Source organism: Electrona antarctica (genome assembly GCF_951216825.1).
Source record: "Electrona antarctica genome assembly, chromosome: 16".
NCBI classification, from domain to species: domain Eukaryota; kingdom Metazoa; phylum Chordata; class Actinopteri; order Myctophiformes; family Myctophidae; genus Electrona; species Electrona antarctica.
Window position 1 is genome coordinate 2,952,347 of NC_136797.1, and position 18,194 is coordinate 2,970,540.

General features: G+C 41.9%; 1 protein-coding gene across 3 annotated transcripts in view; it reads right to left on the bottom strand.

The window, feature by feature from the left end:
- The window catches only part of srek1 (splicing regulatory glutamine/lysine-rich protein 1), a 32,558-nt gene extending 16,787 nt beyond the window's left edge, over positions 1–15,771 (bottom strand). For 2 of the 3 annotated variants that reach the window (XM_079524689.1, XM_079524688.1), the window contains exons 1-4: positions 15,483–15,771; positions 11,003–11,136; positions 1,724–1,842; positions 813–998 (exon numbers count right to left, since the gene is read on the bottom strand). In XM_079524689.1, coding sequence (XP_079380815.1) covers positions 813–998; positions 1,724–1,842; positions 11,003–11,136; positions 15,483–15,613 — 570 coding nt within the window. In that variant the 5' untranslated portion in view covers positions 15,614–15,771. Of the gene's footprint in view, positions 1–812; positions 999–1,723; positions 1,843–2,409; positions 2,844–11,002; positions 11,137–15,482 lie in introns of those variants that run through there. The other variant, XM_079524690.1, reaches the window with a different exon arrangement.
- Between the last annotated feature and the right edge of the window lie 2,423 nt (positions 15,772–18,194).

Below are 18,194 nucleotides of genomic sequence, written 5' to 3' on the forward strand. Positions count from 1 at the left end.
AGGAATACCAGCAACATGTTAACTCATTCCTGCTGCTCCGCGGTGGTGGTCTGGAGGAGGAATACCAGCAACATGTTAACTCATTCCTGCTGCTCCGCGGTGGTGGTCTGGAGGAGGAATACCAGCAACATGTTAACTCATTCCTGCTGCTCCGCGGTGGTGGTCTGGAGGAGGAATACCAGCAACATGTTAACTCATTCCTGCTGCTCCGTGGTGGTGGTCTGGAGGAGGAATACCAGCAACATGTTAACTCATTCCTGCTGCTCCGCGGTGGTGGTCTGGAGGAGGAATACCAGCAACATGTTAACTCATTCCTGCTGCTCCGCGGTGGTGGTCTGGAGGAGGAATACCAGCAACATGTTAACTCATTCCTGCTGCTCCGCGGTGGTGGTCTGGAGGAGGAATACCAGCAACATGTTAACTCATTCCTGCTGCTCTGCGGTGGTGGTCTGGAGGAGGAGGAATACCAGCAACATGTTAACTCATTCCTGCTGCTCCGCGGTGGTGGTCTGGAGGAGAAATACCAGCAACATGTTAACTCATTCCTGCTGCTCCGCGGTGGTGGTCTGGAGGAGGAGGAATACCAGCAACATGTTAACTCATTCCTGCTGCTCCGCGGTGGTGGTCTGGAGGAGGAATACCAGCAACATGTTAACTCATTCCTGCTGCTCCGCGGTGGTGGTCTGGGGGGAGGATTACATGTTAACACACCAAACGGCCGGGGGTATTTGTAACCACTACGACTACGGATAAGCGGTTGAAGATGGATGGATGGTGAAAAGTGACAAAGTGCTGCACGCCTGCCAGCTCACCTGTGAGTTGAGGTTGCCGACGTACACGGTCCTCCGGATCTCGTCTATCTTGGAAGGATCCACGTTGCCCATGAGGGGAGGCGGGTTGAGCACCGCAGCTGCAGCCGCTGCAGCCGCAGCTGCAGCCGCGTCCAGCGCAGACGAGGCAGACACGCGGTTCACCAGAGGAGCAGAGAACGCTGGAGGCTGTGGAACACACACACAATTAAATTCAATTCAATGGAGCTTTATTGGCATGAGAAGTTAAACCAGTGTTGATTTCGTCAACTAAAACTAAGATGAAAAATGTCCGTCGACTACCTTTTTCTACTGAGGAAAACTAAATGGAAACTAAATGAAAACTAAGCTATGACGACTAAAACTAAGACTCAACCGAAGGGCTGACACTCTACTGGAATACTCTCACTTGAACTCACTTCATAGACTAAAATGTTAGGAAGGGGCTAGTGGACAAGAGATCCAGTATAAATGTTAGGAAGGGACTAGTGGACAAGAGATCCAGTATAAATGTTAGGAAGGGACTAGTGGACAAGAGATCCACTATAAGTCATTTTACACTTTGTTTGTTGGTTTGAATGCTGAAAATAGCAGATCTACAAGCTCACAACGCGTCGCGCTGCAAGCTTGTAGGCTATTTTCAGCAAGTGTAAAAACAGTCATTACGACGGCATCAAGGCCCAACAAAATACATTTTAGTCGACTAAATTGAATCAACTATAGATTTAGTCAACAAAAATCTTGTGATATTTTGTCAACTAAAACTAGACTAACACTAAAACATTCCAGGTGACTAAAATGTGACTAAAAACTAAATGTAAACTATTGAAGAGACTATGACTAAAAACTAAAATCAAAATTTGCTGCCAAAAACAACACTTGGTGCCAAGTTACCCCTGGACTGGTGAACTGACCGTGTGCATGGGCGTGGGGGTAGGAATGGGTAGGAGACCCGCGCCGGGCATCAGCGTGGGTACCGGTGGCGCGGCCGGGGCCAACAGAGACAAGGCCTTGCTCTCCTCCGGGATCTTCCCTGTTGTGGGGGGGGGAGGGACGAGAAAAGCGGGCGTTACCACGACGAAATAACGTTAAAAACTGTCCTCTCTGTCTCCTCTATGTCTGCAAAAATTAGCCCACTGTTAATTCTAGAGAGAAAGAGAGCATACACTTCCCTCGTAATACAGTTATAAGTTATAAGTACGGGTGTGTAAATAGTTTCTACGCATGATTCAATTTGTTTTAATTCTTTACTGTGAAGACACGCAAGTGAAGCGTCATCATCCTCACTTTGGTACAAAGTAAAAGCTAATTTTCTCCCCGTGAATTTTGAAATAGTATTTGGTCAAAATCCAAAAAAAAAAAGCAAATCACAACAAATCCTATAACTTTCACAAACAAATTCAAATAATCGTTTAAATGTTTAAATTTTTTTTGTCCTTGGGGTTTTCTTTTCATAGATTCATAGAAGAATAGAAAAGAAAACAACAAGAACAATTTAAAAAATAAAAAAATAAGTGCAGAGAGAGAATTAATAATGAGTCAACAACACTTTGGTGTATGGGTCACCTGTATGGGGTCACCTGTATGGTGTATGGGTCACCTGTACTGGGAACATATTCATGAACGGAACGATCATATCAAGCATGTGGGGGGTGTCGTGCGCTCGCTTTCTGTCTTTTCTTTCTTTTCTCCCGGGGCGGGGTCAGATCGTTTCGGTTGGACATGGTGTGCAACACAAGACAACCCCAATGGCTGCATCGCTAATATGCACACAGGACATCAAATACAGACAAGAACAAACAGTTTTAAGAAAAAATAACGTGTGAGGGAAAGAACGTTAACCAAGAACTTAAAAAAAAGCTCAGAAACAAACCGATTAAGGATTATTATTATTATTTTTCATCTCATTTCTGATTTTTTTTCTCTTTTCAGTTTTGTTTTAACTGGAGCAAAATAATAATAATGACGGGGCAAAGCTACGGTTGTACCAATTAGCATCATGATGGCTAACTGTATGCATCAAAGCAGTTGTCAAGATGGAAACTCAAACAAAGAATGGAGGCACTAAAAATATTATTGACAATAATCTTATAATAAGAAAGAAACACACAACAAGCCTGTTCTTTCCTAGTTTCCAGTGCGGGTCAATATATGTTATGTTCAAACAAATGGCGCAGACTTAAAGCATTGATCAACAGTGCGCCCGAGTCACAACTTTGATTAAACGGAAAAAAGGGAAGTTTAAAATTAATCCCATTATCATTAATTTATACATGCCTGTACTGCTTCATCGGATTTTTTGAAACGGTAAAAAAAAAAGGCAATAGAAAAATCTGTCCTTTTTGATGAATCGATGCACCAATAGGCTATATCGTGTCTAGGGCTGGGCAGTGGGCACCACCAAAGGCAAAAGAATGGACATATTTACAGGTCTGTAACTGTGAGTGTGGTACGAATGGACCCTTTGGCACGGGTCCATTTGGTTCCATTTTCTACACGCTCAGAGAGTTACAGTAAAACAATCTTCTGAGTGTATATTGGGGGGAAAAAACGAATTAAAAATGATTGAGAACTTACGGGACTATAACCCATTCTGGGCGGGAACCCGTTTTTGGTGTTTTAACTAAAGCATTATGTTATACTTTAGCTATTGAAAAATAGCAGATCTACAAGCTCGTAGCGCGCCACTCGGTGGCGCGCTACGAGCTTGTAGGTCTGCTATTTTTGAAAAATCGTGAAAATGTGGCACAAATCTCTTCTATTCTTTCAGAGCGAACGTCAGGCCTAAATGTGATAATATAGATCCTGCCGATGCAGGAAACAGGTGGCTTCCTGGCTAAGGAACTATTCATGGGAACAGGAAACAGGAAACAGGTGGCTTCCTGGCTAAGGAACTATTCATGGGAACTATGCACAAAAAAAAACGAATTTCACCAACTTTTTTTGTAAAAAAAAGAAAACTGTGATGCGACAATAGTTGATTCTGATATCATGACTAGACACTGTAATTCATGGCATCCTGAACAGAACTAGACACTAACGGCTCGATAAGCAGAGTAGGAGACAAAGAGAGAAGTTAGGTTGTTTTGTTAGAGATCTTCACAGAACTCCCCCACGTTTGTTTGTGTGTGTGTGTGTGTGTGTGCCACACACACAATTTCACCCCCGTCTCCAAACGAAACTCTCCAAGTTCCTTCGGCAAAACCTGCATTAGAATACAATCGAAAAAACAACAACGTTGCAAGCTGCAGGAGAAGTAGGAGAGAGACAGAGAGTTGGGGTGGGGGTGGGACAAAAAATTTCAAAAAAGAAACATAACAAATTAAAAACAAAAATGCTAGAGAGAGAGAGAGAGAGAGAGAGAGAGAGAGAGAGAGAGAGAGAGAGAGACAGGGCAATACTGCAGTTTTCTAGACAAAGAGAGAGAGAGAGAGGAGGAGAGAGAGTTGGACAACATGTGAAAAGTATGAAAGGAAAAAAAAATCAAAAACGAAAATAATAAAGTAAAATAAAACGAAAATAAAAAGAGACAAGGTGTCCATCTTGGAAGGTTCACAGCAGCTCTTATGCTCTCCTGGGTCACATTGTTCCCCCCCTGGGTCGCAGGCTGGCTGCGGTGGGACCGGGCCCATCGTTTTGGTGGGGAGGAGAAGTAGTGGGGCTTGTTGGAAAACAAAGCCTTAGTGTGGTAGTGTAACAGCTGGGCCAGCTCTAGTATCTGATATGCACACATAATCACACAGAAAAAACATACAAAACCAAATTAATAAACTCAGTAAGTACCCAAAATCCTTCTTTTTTTTTTTTTTTTCTTGCAACCAAGTCACGTTGGACCAAAATAATTAAGATTTGTTTTTTTGTTCAGAGGAGATAACTTTTTCTTTTTTTTCATGTACATTAAAAAAAGGAACACTGTCGCCGCAAAAAAATAAAAAAATAGAAAAACAACAAACAAATAAACAAACAAAAAGGAGAAAAAGAGAAAAAAAAGATGGAGTTATTAGCCTTTTCGTCACAGCTATTTTTTTACCATTTCCCTGAAACAATTTACGGAAACAGAAAAAACGCAAAACCACTCTGTACAGCTACTGAACCCATTCTGGGCGGGAACCCCTCGGTGTTTTAAGAATGATGTTATACTTTAGCTATTGAAAAATAGCAGATCTACAAGCTCATAGCGCGGCACCAAGTGCCGCGCTACGAGCTGGGGAGTCCCTGGAACAACATATTTTCAGATGGGGGTCGGCGGCCAATTACATATATTCTTTGGGGGTCCTTTACATGAAATATTGAGAACCACAAATGTTTCAGAAAATTGTCATGATTTAGAAAACATTTTTAAAATTTCGACGTCAGGCCTAAATGGGTTAATCCAACTAGACGTTTGGATAACTGGCATGGCGTCCATTGTAACAGAGTTTAACAGAGTTACTGCGGCGCTGAGGTCATAGCAATGAGGTCATAGCGCTGAGGTCATAGCAATAGGCTTGTAGAAAGTCCTAGTAGAAAGTAGAAAGGCTGATATTCCATACGGCACTCCATGTCAAGCTTTCGGAGGGATATTCGTCGACTCGGCTGCGTTTCGAATCGTTGCGCTCCGTTGTGTAATCATCAACGAATTGCAGGCGACCGGTGGTGGTCATCAGACAGTGCTTGCCGTAAAACTTGAGATTCAAATGCCCTTCTACAGCAAGGTAACGTAAAAACATCTCCACTCTTCCACGAGATAGATAAAACATCTTTACGGCACAAAACCAAACCCGTGAGTGAGTGAGTGCGTATATATATGGGGCACACAAACCGACCATGCACTAATGTGTGTGTGATCAATGTATACCCGAGTCCACGTACAACAACATTGTATGAGTCAGTGTATGATTCATTGATTTGATTTATCTGCACGTCTCTGCTACCTCCCTTTCCCTCCCCCCAAAACAAACGGAACAAGTTTACACACATTTACACTCGACCACAATGTTACAGTTAGTGTGGAAGTGTCCTTGAGCAAGACTCTGAACCCCCAAATCGCTCCCCATGTGCAGGTAGGTGCCTTGACATGGTTTCCTATGCCATCGGTGTGTGAATGTAAAGCGCTTTGGATAAAAAGCGCTTTATAAATGCCCCATTTTACAATGAAAATAAAGCTCTCAAGCTTTACCGCGTCTCATCCAGATATGTACACGTATATAACGGCCATGTATAATTGTATATTATGCATTTTTTTTGTCAAAACAAACGATCAATAATCGATCAAAGCTCCCCGAAGGAAGGTTACACGTAACATTTGAACAGATGTTTCAGTTGTTGCAGCAGTTGTGACTTCTTGTCTGTAGCCTTAACCCATTTTGACCTGAGATCAGATTCTAAAAATGTCTTCTACATCCTGACAGTTTTCTGAAAAAGCTATGTTTCTATTTCAGTGGTTCTTCGATTTTTCAAAAATAGCAGACCTACAAACTCTATCTACAAGATCTCAGATCTACAAGCTATGTAAAAAATGTTTTCTAAATCCTACATTTTTTCTGAAAAACCTGTTTCTATGTCAGTGGTGCTCAACCTTTTTTATGTCAAGGACCCCCAGAATGATCTCTATTGGGCCACGGACCCCCATCTGAAAATATGTAGTTCCAGGGACCAAAGAAGCAAATATTTTAGTTAAAAATGTTCGCTCTGAAAAAAAAAAAATATATATATATATATATATATATATATATATATATATATGCAATGATTTGTGCCACATTTTTAGCGACTTTTCAAAAATAGCAGACCTACAAGCTCGTAGCGCGCCACTCGGTGGCGCGCTACGAGCTTGTAGAGCTGCTATTTTTCAATAGCTAAATTATAACATGTTTAAAACACCAAAAGGGGTTCCCGCCCAAAATGGGTTAAAGTCACAACTGCTGCAACAACTAAACATTTGTTCAAAGATTGTTGGACAACCACTTCAGAGGCTCTAATACATCCACGTATGATAACAGCATCCTAAGGTTATAGCAAGGAATATCACCTCTAATACTAAGCATGTCTGGAGATATGGCGTTCCAGCATACAATAAGGACTTTTGTCCATCAGTCGACTCTGAGGCTTAACCCATTTTGGGCGGGAACCCCTTTTGGTGTTAGCATTATGTTATGCTTTAGCTATTGAAAAATAGCAGATCTATAAAAATAGCAGAGCTTGTAGGTCTGCTATTTTTGAAAAATCGAAGAACGACTGACATAGAAACATAGCTTTTTCAGAAAACTGTCAGGATGTAGAAGACATTTTTAGAATCTGATCTCAGGTCAAAATGGGATAAAGTACTATATCATATCATATCATTTAGTGACGCTTTGAATGCCATCCTGTCACTTGGCTTCAGACAGTTGATCCATGTGAATCCCATGGAAAGTGGAGACATTTCAATCGTTGTTTTCTACCACGACGTTCAGGTTTTGACAAGTAATAAAAGTCACAACTATTGATTCTTTAGGTGATTACAAACGGAGCGCTACGACATAGAAAATGCCGCCGATTAAATGACTCCCTTCCCACGACGTGGCGCTGAAATTATATGGATGTAAAATCAGTGCTTTTCAACCTTTTTTCATATTAAAGGGATAGTTCAGATTTTTTGAACTTAAGTTGTATGAAATACTTGCCATTAATATAGTGGTTGCAACTGTATTAATTGATTGCCCGAGTCCTGTGGTGGGAGTTCTGCTCTGGTTTTGGTCAATATTAAGTAGTTCCGGTCATTTTGTGGGGGGCACTGGGGGCCACGCAGTAAAAGTAAATGAATCCACAAAACGAACGTAATTTGTATTGTTGACCTATTTCTAAAATATTAGCGCAACTTTCGTTCAACTTTGACCCCTCTATCACATGGAACTATTTTTTTGGGCGTAGTGATATGGACACAAAAAACATAGTTCTGTGTGATAGGGGGGTAAAAAAAGAACGGAAGTTGCACTAATATTTTAGAAATAGGTCAACAATACAAATGACGTTAGTTTTGTGGATTGATTTACTTTTACTGCGTGGCCCCAGTGCCCCCCACAAAATGACCGGAACTACTTGATATTTCACCAAAACCAGAGCAGAACTCCCACCACAGGACTCGGGCAATCAATGAATACAGTTGCAACCACTATATTAATGGCAAGTATTTCATACAACTTAAGTTTAAAAAATCTGAACTATCCCTTTAAGGGCCATTATTTATTTTCAGCATTTGAGCCACGGAAAACACCATTCGATGAGATTCTAGCCTCGCAGACCCAAAACGTAGAATATTTTGTTATCGTTAAGATAGGATTTTGTGATGTGGTACGGTAGGATAGAGATAACAGGCAAACATTGATCAAAATAACAATTATTCTACATTCTCTAATTGTGTAGATTTCTTGTAAATTGAGTAATGCAGATGTTTTTTTCTTTTTTAATATTTTTTATCCCACGATTTTGTAACCCATTTTTCACCCCTGTGTCAATTATCTAATGTGATCCTGGGCTCTACACACCCTCCGCCAACCTGGGGAGAGCAACGGACTTGAACTCATGCTTCCTTCATGCCTGAGTGTCCAAGTTGCTCCTTTTCACCTGACAGGGGGGAGTTTCCCTGGTTGGACTTGGAAGGAACGTGGAAGGAACACGTTATTCCAACCAGTAATGCAGATGTTTAACAATAATAACTCTTTGAGAGAGTGAAAGATCGAATAAGGGTCCATTTGGTTACTGACTCTCCATCATTTAGCTGCATGGGGACCACCTGGAACCCCCTCCTCAAGGACCACTGGTGGTCCCCGGACCACTAGACAGTGGCCTTGTGGTTAGAGTGTCCGCCCTGAAACTGGGAGGTCGGGGGTTCGATCCCCGGCCGGGTCATACCAAAGAGTGTAAAAATGATCAGATCTACTAATCAAATGATTCCCGAGCGCAGCGCGGCTGCAGCTCACTGCTCCTTGGCTGCGTCTCACTGCTCCAAGAGATGGGGTCAAATGCGGAGAACAAATTTCACTGCGGACTTTGACTTGACTAGGCTGAAAACCACTGATGTATATATTGTGCAGTGTATGGAATATCAGCCAGTTGTGGGGCTACGTTGGCAGAAACAAGCCGTCTGTCTACACATATGATGTGGTCGAATAAGGTACGCAGCACATGGGGGACAACCTAAGAAAGCAAGTAGACGGCACAGCAACCAGTGAACTCCTCACAACATTCAAACATTCATTCCAAACAAACAGTCCGTGGTGGAAGGCAACTAAGTACATTTTTACTCAAGTTATGTAAACCCGTTCTGGGCGGGAACCCCTTTTGGTGTTTTAAAGCATTGTTATGCTTTAGCTATTGAAAAAAACAATAGCAGATACAAGCTCATAGCGCGGCACCGAGTGCCACGCTATGAGCTTGTAGAACTGCTATTTTTTAAAAATTTTTATCGTGAAAATGTGGCACAAATTTGGAATGTATATTATCTCAGAGCGAACGTTTTTAACTCAAATCTTTGCTTCTGGGGGGAGGGGTCCCTGGAACAACATATTTTCAGATGGGGGTCGGTGGCCAAATACATATACATTTGGGAGTCCTTGACATGAAATAGTTTGACATAGAAACATGTTTTTATCAGAAAACTGTCAGGATTTAGAAGACATTTGTAGAATCGTCCTCAGGGGTTAAGTAGTACTATTTTGGGGGTAGCCTTACTTTACTTGAGACATTTTTGGCCGATATCGATATCCGCTATAATTAATTGCTGTTATGGCCGATATAACCGATATTACCGATGTCGATATGATCTCATTCTGTATTTTAAAAACAATTATACCGGTAATAATTTTGTCCATTCTGAAAATAATACATGTAACAGGGTGTCTGCACTGCAGGCTTCGGCAAGTCAGATTTAACTTTAATACCGTACATTTAATATTGTGAGCTTGTAGATCTGTTCAAGCGGTTACTTTGGGCTTGTTTATCTGTAAAGACAATCGGACCAATTGATTAAATCGGAGCGATAACTAGAATTGGCCGATGCAGATGTGTTTGACAATTAACCTCCCATAGTTTTGACATCTCAAGGAGGTCAATGGTGTACTTTTAAATCCACTACAATACCTCTGACAGCCTTTAGTTGGTTACTATGCAGATTTAGAATATTGACATAACCGCAGGCCCAATTTTGTACTTGAAGGCTGTTCAAAAACTAGGCGATTGTCTAGTATACTTCTTATTTGTCATATTATCTGCCGGACGCAATTTCTTATTACGAAGCCTGAAGGTGGTCAGTACTAGTAGACAGATTTGAGTGAGCGGAGCCTGATTCATGTGTCCCGACGTTCAACGTCACAGACACAATTAAATGGTTCATAAATCGCAATTATCAGTATGACAATTAAATCGTCAAACTTAAATGTTGTAATCGTGACAGCCCTAAAGAGTATTTCCGTTATATTATATGGTATTTTTTAGAATATCTTTATAAAGCGTGGGATAGGAGGCGAAGGGTGACTTAGAGATGAACTGAATTATAGATTAAATATATATTGTTGCCGTTACCATTTTTCAGGTTATTGATTTTTTCATTTTGTGTTGTTTCGAAAAAATAAATGGAAAGTAGTACACAAAACCACTTAACTCCATTGGACCCTCAAAATGTCTGCTAAAGCAACTAACTCCACCACCTCTCATGGAAGTCATTGACAATATAGAAAGTCAACTTTGATGAGGCAGTAATAGCATTGCTTTGTTTTCAAAATATAAGGTTTTCTTAATTTCCTGAAAAAAATATATTTTTCATTTCCTGAAAAAATGTACATTTTGGTGACAGCAGAGATATATTCCATGTACTGTATGTGTTATCGTTTAAAATCAGATTGTATTATGAGTTGCTGGCGGCTATACACTGGAATGGTTATGTTTTTCTTAATTGCTGTGTCTGATAATCCCATGAGGGATGGGTCAAGACTTTGTCCGGACACAGAAATAAAATATTCATTCATTCATTCATTCATTAATTCATTCCACATGGTGGTATAGCTATTGATGTTCCACCACTACAAACAGACAGACAGGATCTATAGGTGACAACATCATCAAAGCCCCTGTTGTGTGTGTGTGTGTGTGTGTGTGTGTGTGTGTGTGTGTGTGTGTGTGTGTGTGTGTGTGTGTGTGTGTGATCAACAGCATAGCGTCATGTATGTAACACTCACCTTCCGCACAGGGCACAACAATGAGAGCTCTGTCAATAAACACAGTGTTGGTCAGATGCTGAGCCACCCCCACACTGGACGACTCTCTGTACTTTATGTAACACACTTTGGACGAGAACGACTGGGGCGCGTTGCTGGGGGACAGAAGCAGAAAACAAAATGCTTAGATCAATATATTAGTCCCGCGTTGCCCAGACTGTTGCCTCTCGCAAATTCCAAATGCTTCCGTCATACAGTCTGGAGCGACGGAAGCTCTGATCATGAATACAATATAAATGCTTCCGTCAAACAGTCTGGAGCAACGGAAGCTCTGATCATGAGTGAAATATAAATGCTTCCGTCATACAGTCTGGAGCAACGGAAGCTCTGATCATGAGTGAAATATAAATGCTTCCGTCAAACAGTCTGGAGCAACGGAAGCTCTGATCATGAGTGAAATATAAATGCTTCCGTCATACAGTCTGGAGCAACGGAAGCTCTGATCATGAGTGAAATATAAATGCTTCCGTCATACAGTCTGGAGCGACGGAAGCTCTGATCATGAGTGAAATATAAATGCTTCCGTCGTACAGTCTGGAGCGACGGAAGCTCTGATCATGAGTGAAATATAAATGCTTCCGTCATACAGTCTGGAGCGATGGAAGCTCTGATCACGAGTGAAATATAAATGCTTCCGTCATACAGTCTGGAGCAACGGAAGCTTTGATCATGAGTACAATATAAATGCTTCCGTCATACAGTCTGGAGCGACGGAAGCTCTGATCATGAGTAAAATATAAATCCGTCCTCAGCCAAATGATGGAGTAGGTAACCAAATGGACCTTTATTATATGTATATACATATATGTAACGTTGAGCATAGATTTGGGTTCATTTTACACTCTTAAGAGTAACATTATTGTTAAACATCTGCATTACTTAATTTACAAGAAGTCTACACAATTAAATGTAGAGGAATTTGCCTGTTGTCTATCCTAATGGTACCAACATCAATACAGCCTGTTGTCTCTCCTAATACCAACATCAATACAGCCTGTTGTCTCTCCTAATGGTACCAACATCAATACAGCCTGTTGTCTCTCCTAATGGTACCAACATCAATACAACCTGTTGTCTCTCCTAATGGTACCAACATCAATACAGCCTGTTGTCTCTCCTAATGGTACCAACATCAACACAGCCTGTTGTCTCTCCTAATGGTACCAACATCAATACAGCCTGTTGTCTCTCCTAATGGTACCAACATCAATACAGCCTGTTGTCTCTCCTAATGGTACCAACATCAATACAGCCTGTTGTCTCTCCTAATGGTACCAACATCAACACAGCCTGTTGTCTCTCCTAATGGTACCAACATCAATACAGCCTGTTGTCTCTCCTAATGGTACCAACATCAATACAGCCTGTTGTCTCTCCTAATGGTACCAACATCAACACAGCCTGTTGTCTCTCCTAATGGTACCAACATCAATACAGCCTGTTGTCTCTCCTAATACCAACATCAATACAGCCTGTTGTCTCTCCTAATGGTACCAACATCAATACAGCCTGTTGTCTCTCCTAATGGTACCAACATCAATACAACCTGTTGTCTCTCCTAATGGTACCAACATCAATACAGCCTGTTGTCTCTCCTAATGGTACCAACATCAACACAGCCTGTTGTCTCTCCTAATGGTACCAACATCAATACAGCCTGTTGTCTCTCCTAATGGTACCAACATCAATACAGCCTGTTGTCTCTCCTAATGGTACCAACATCAATACAGCCTGTTGTCTCTCCTAATGGTACCAACATCAATACAGCCTGTCGTCTCTCCTAATGGTACCAACATCAATACAGCCTGTTGTCTCTCCTAATGGTACCAACATCAATACAGCCTGTCGTCTCTCCTAATGGTACCAACATCAATACAGCCTGTCGTCTCTCCTAATGGTACCAACATCAATACAGCCTGTCGTCTCTCCTAATGGTACCAACATCAATACAGCCTGTTGTCTCTCCTAATGGTACCAACATCAACACAGCCTGTTGTCTCTCCTAATGGTACCAACATCAATACAGCCTGTTGTCTCTCCTAATGGTACCAACATCAACACAGCCTGTTGTCTCTCCTAATGGTACCAACATCAATACAGCCTGTCGTCTCTCCTAATGGTACCAACATCAATACAGCCTGTTGTCTCTCCTAATGGTACCAACATCAATACAGCCTGTTGTCTCTCCTAATGGTACCAACATCAATACAGCCTGTTGTCTCTCCTAATGGTACCAACATCAATACAGCCTGTTGTCTCTCCTAATGGTACCAACATCAATACAGCCTGTTGTCTCTCCTAATGGTACCAACATCAATACAGCCTGTTGTCTCTCCTAATGGTACCAACATCAATACAGCCTGTTGTCTCTCCTAATGGTACCAACATCAATACAGCCTGTTGTCTCTCCTAATGGTACCAACATCAATACAGCCTGTTGTCTCTCCTAATGGTACCAACATCAATACAGCCTGTTGTCTCTCCTAATGGTACCAACATCAATACAGCCTGTTGTCTCTCCTAATGGTACCAACATCAACACAGCCTGTTGTCTCTCCTAATGGTACCAACATCAATACAGCCTGTTGTCTCTCCTAATGGTACCAACATCAATACAGCCTGTTGTCTCTCCTAATGGTACCAACATCAATACAGCCTGTTGTCTCTCCTAATACCAACATCAATACAGCCTGTTGTCTCTCCTAATGGTACCAACATCAATACAGCCTGTTGTCTCTCCTAATGGTACCAACATCAATACAACCTGTTGTCTCTCCTAATGGTACCAACATCAATACAGCCTGTTGTCTCTCCTAATGGTACCAACATCAACACAGCCTGTTGTCTCTCCTAATGGTACCAACATCAACACAGCCTGTTGTCTCTCCTAATGGTACCAACATCAATACAGCCTGTTGTCTCTCCTAATGGTACCAACATCAATACAGCCTGTTGTCTCTCCTAATGGTACCAACATCAATACAGCCTGTTGTCTCTCCTAATACCAACATCAATACAGCCTGTTGTCTCTCCTAATGGTACCAACATCAATACAGCCTGTTGTCTCTCCTAATGGTACCAACATCAATACAACCTGTTGTCTCTCCTAATGGTACCAACATCAACACAGCCTGTTGTCTCTCCTAATGGTACCAACATCAACACAGCCTGTTGTCTCTCCTAATGGTACCAACATCAATACAGCCTGTTGTCTCTCCTAATGGTACCAACATCAATACAACCTGTTGTCTCTCCTAATGGTACCAACATCAATACAGCCTGTTGTCTCTCCTAATGGTACCAACATCAACACAGCCTGTTGTCTCTCCTAATGGTACCAACATCAACACAGCCTGTTGTCTCTCCTAATGGTACCAACATCAATACAGCCTGTTGTCTCTCCTAATGGTACCAACATCAATACAGCCTGTTGTCTCTCCTAATGGTACCAACATCAACACAGCCTGTTGTCTCTCCTAATGGTACCAACATCAATACAGCCTGTTGTCTCTCCTAATGGTACCAACATCAATACAGCCTGTTGTCTCTCCTAATGGTACCAACATCAATACAGCCTGTTGTCTCTCCTAATGGTACCAACATCAATACAGCCTGTTGTCTCTCCTAATGGTACCAACATCAATACAGCATGGAATTGTGGACAAAATCTTATCCAACGACAACAAAATATTCTTTAGTTTTGGGTCTGAGAGGCTAAATGTCATCAAATGGTGGTGATGTGGCTCAAATGCAGAATAAATAATGGACATGAAAAAGGGTTGAAAACCACTGATATACACTGAAGAATAGCAGACAAACAGCAGTATTCAATCAAAACAATACATTGTGTTTTCTTGAGGAGAAAAAACACAATGCATTTAGCACAACACAATTTAGCACAACACAATTACCCATTTCTTCACTCTTGCTTTTAAATAAAAAGGGTACAGTTTCGTACAAAACAAAAGGCTGCCAAAACAAAATGATACCCCCCAAAAAAGCCTATGGCTTGTTTCCATTGGGGTCCTTTGTATTCAATTCATCGGAAGAAAAAAAACTACCTGTAGCACACTTTTTTAAAACAGAGTTAGGGCTTAACACACAGCCTTAAATAAATATTGCTGTAAAAAACACGATAAATGTAATTATAAGAACATAACATCATGTTGTTACATTCAAGTGTTGTTTTCGTCGACTAAAACTAGACTAACGCAAACATTCCAGGTGACTAAAATGTGACGAAAAAAACTAAATTAAGTTTCATTCCAAAGACTACGACTAGACTAAAAATCTAAATGTACTGTCAAAAACAACACTGGTTAGACTTCTAATCTAATGTGAATGAAGGCCGCGGCAGCAGGACCCGCCGGGCCCCCGGGCCGCAGGCCCCGGAGCCGCGGTGTTTCCTGGCCGCCTGTGGCCGGGCCAGGGCAGCACTTACTCGGGCGGGTAGAGCCGCAGCTCCTCGATGTCCCCCAGGAAGCCGAATAGCGTGCGCATCTGCTCGCTGCTCACCGCGGAGGACAGGTTGGTGACCTGGACCACGGCCGTTCCTGACGACGTTACACTCATTCTGGAGTTGTTTTAAATTAACGGTGATAAATAAATTAATTCGTTTTGTTTTGTATATATAAAGGTAAGCGTATAATGCTTTGGCGTGTGTTTGTTAGTGAATATTACTACTAGCTCTCATCAGTGCGCAGCTAGCTGCTAGCTGGCCATTGCTGTTGTTGTTGTTGCCAGATATTGTGTGAGAGAGAATTAGAAATAAGTAAACCTGGTCTATGAAAAGGAGCCAGCATAAATAATACTAATAATACTAATAATACTAATAATACTAACAATAATAATAATAATAATAATAATAATAACATGAGCACTTCCTAGGCTTTTCTCTTACTCTCACTACTTTTTTTTCCTTTGAAAGGGGGCCCCCCCTAGAATATTTATATAGCCTATATTTGTATTTATACATTTATTTTATTTATATAATAATAATATTTTAGAACATTTCAACAACACAAATCGTGTATATGGATGGAGGTCCCTGCTGGTATAAAATATTTCAGATGGTGGTCAGTTCGTGGACAATTAAATTATATATAATTATCTGAACATATGGTATGCCAGGCAGCCATGCAGGGTCGGACCTCTATTATACAAGACTTGTGTTGTTAAAATGTTCTATATAAACGCATTTAAAATAATTAGGTAAACATGACGTGAGTATTTGAGAAACAAACAAGCCCTCAAAAAAAAACGCAACCCGCAAACTAAGCCCAGAGTCGCTTAAAATAAGCGGACATGGCAACCCTTTTTGCTACTTTCCTGTACAAATGGGTTTGTTTTTATTTTCTATAGCGCCTCCCCGAGGTATGGATGTCCTAGTGCAACCACTGCACTAGTATAGTGCCAATGCAGTGCTGGGAAATAACTCACTTTTTGATTGATTGATTTCATGATTTCAATCAATAAAAAAAGATAGATAAAAAAGAAAAACTCCGGATATTTTGAGTAAAAGTAGAAATAAAGTATTGTCATCAAAATGTACATAATACAGTGAATAATATTAATGAAGTACCAAAAACGTCCCTCATTATTTATGCAGAATGTCCCATCTTCAGTTCTTTGTTGATACCCCTGCTGCTTTTGAGCAGCAGGGGTCAGCATATACACTCAAAACAAAGACATAAACGAAACGTCTCACATTTAACAAAATAAAACAAATACATGTTTGTTTATCTAACCATATAGATGTTTTGTCAGTTGTTGTGTAATGAATTAGATGTTGTCAACAACACTTTCATTATAGAACAACAACAACAACAAACAACGAGTTGTTGTTCTATGATTAAAGTTTTCTGTCTGCCTACAACACAGTATGCTAAAGTAGGCTAGCTAACGTTAGCTGCGGCAATAATTATCCTCATAAGTAAATAGCCTACATGTTCAGCGTCACAGAGAGAGAGTGTGTGTGTGTGTGTGTGTGTGTGATGAGTTGAACTTTGAATGAAGTCCAATTGGATGGACGCGTGCGTGCGTGCTTGCGAGCGTCGTGCGTGCGTGCTTGCGAGCGTCGTGCGTGCGTGCGACGTTGGTTTCCATGGATTTTGTTGATGATGAGGCACTGACGTCACGCACGGCTTTCGTGATGTGGCAGTGATGTAGGCCTATCTCACAGCCCGTTTTTCACGCCCACTTCCGGTAAATAGTGGTGACTTTAACATGGGCATTTACACGTTTTTTTCTCTGGAGAATCTAAGTACATTTTCTAATGTAAAAATGTGACAGACCAATATTATTATGAAGCAAACAAGATGGTAAATCAGGTCGAGCAGATAGAACAAACCTTACCTTGAGAAAACAAAAGTTGTAGACTTCTTAAATAACCTCTTTTAACATGTAGCGTCTATGGAGTGACGTCACGCTATCACCACTAACCCCGAAAGGGGGCGTATTTAGGGGGGCGGGGAAATTCTGTGAGATAGGCTTATTGCAAGTTTACATTGATTGATTGACAGTAACTAAATGGGTGACGTCACGTTGCCATGGCTTCTTTTTTGTTGATTTGTTGATAAGATTGTTGATGCATTTTGGCCATAAAAAAGCAGCTGGTCATCTCAGAAACTAATCACATGCACGATTTACTCATTGATGATAAGAGTGACTGACGTCAGTGCAGAGCTAGGAGACATGGAGGAGGTCCAACAAGGCTGGACGACGGTCCATACGCTAGGAGGACATGGAGGAGGAGGAGGCTTCAGAGAGGACATCCATACGCTAGGACATGGAGAGGTCGTCCCACAAGGCTGGACGGCGGTGCGGACGCTGGGACGAGGAGGCTTCGGAGAGGTCAAGCTGCTGGTGAACAACGACGCGCCAGGAGGACGCCAGGACGCCGTGGCCATGAAGGTGCTGGACACCTCCCGGGGCGAGTGGGTCGCCGAGAGTGCGGCGCGCGAAGCCCGCGTCCACCGGGCCCTCGAGCACCCCAACGTGGTGCGCTTCCTGGGGCACCGGCGCCGGGGGCCCAATGCCTACCTGTTCCTGGAACACTGCGGCGGAGGGGAGCTGTTCGACCGGCTGGCGCCCGATGTGGGGCTGGGCGACGAGGGCGCGGCTCGCCGCTACTTCGGGCAGCTGATCGCGGCCG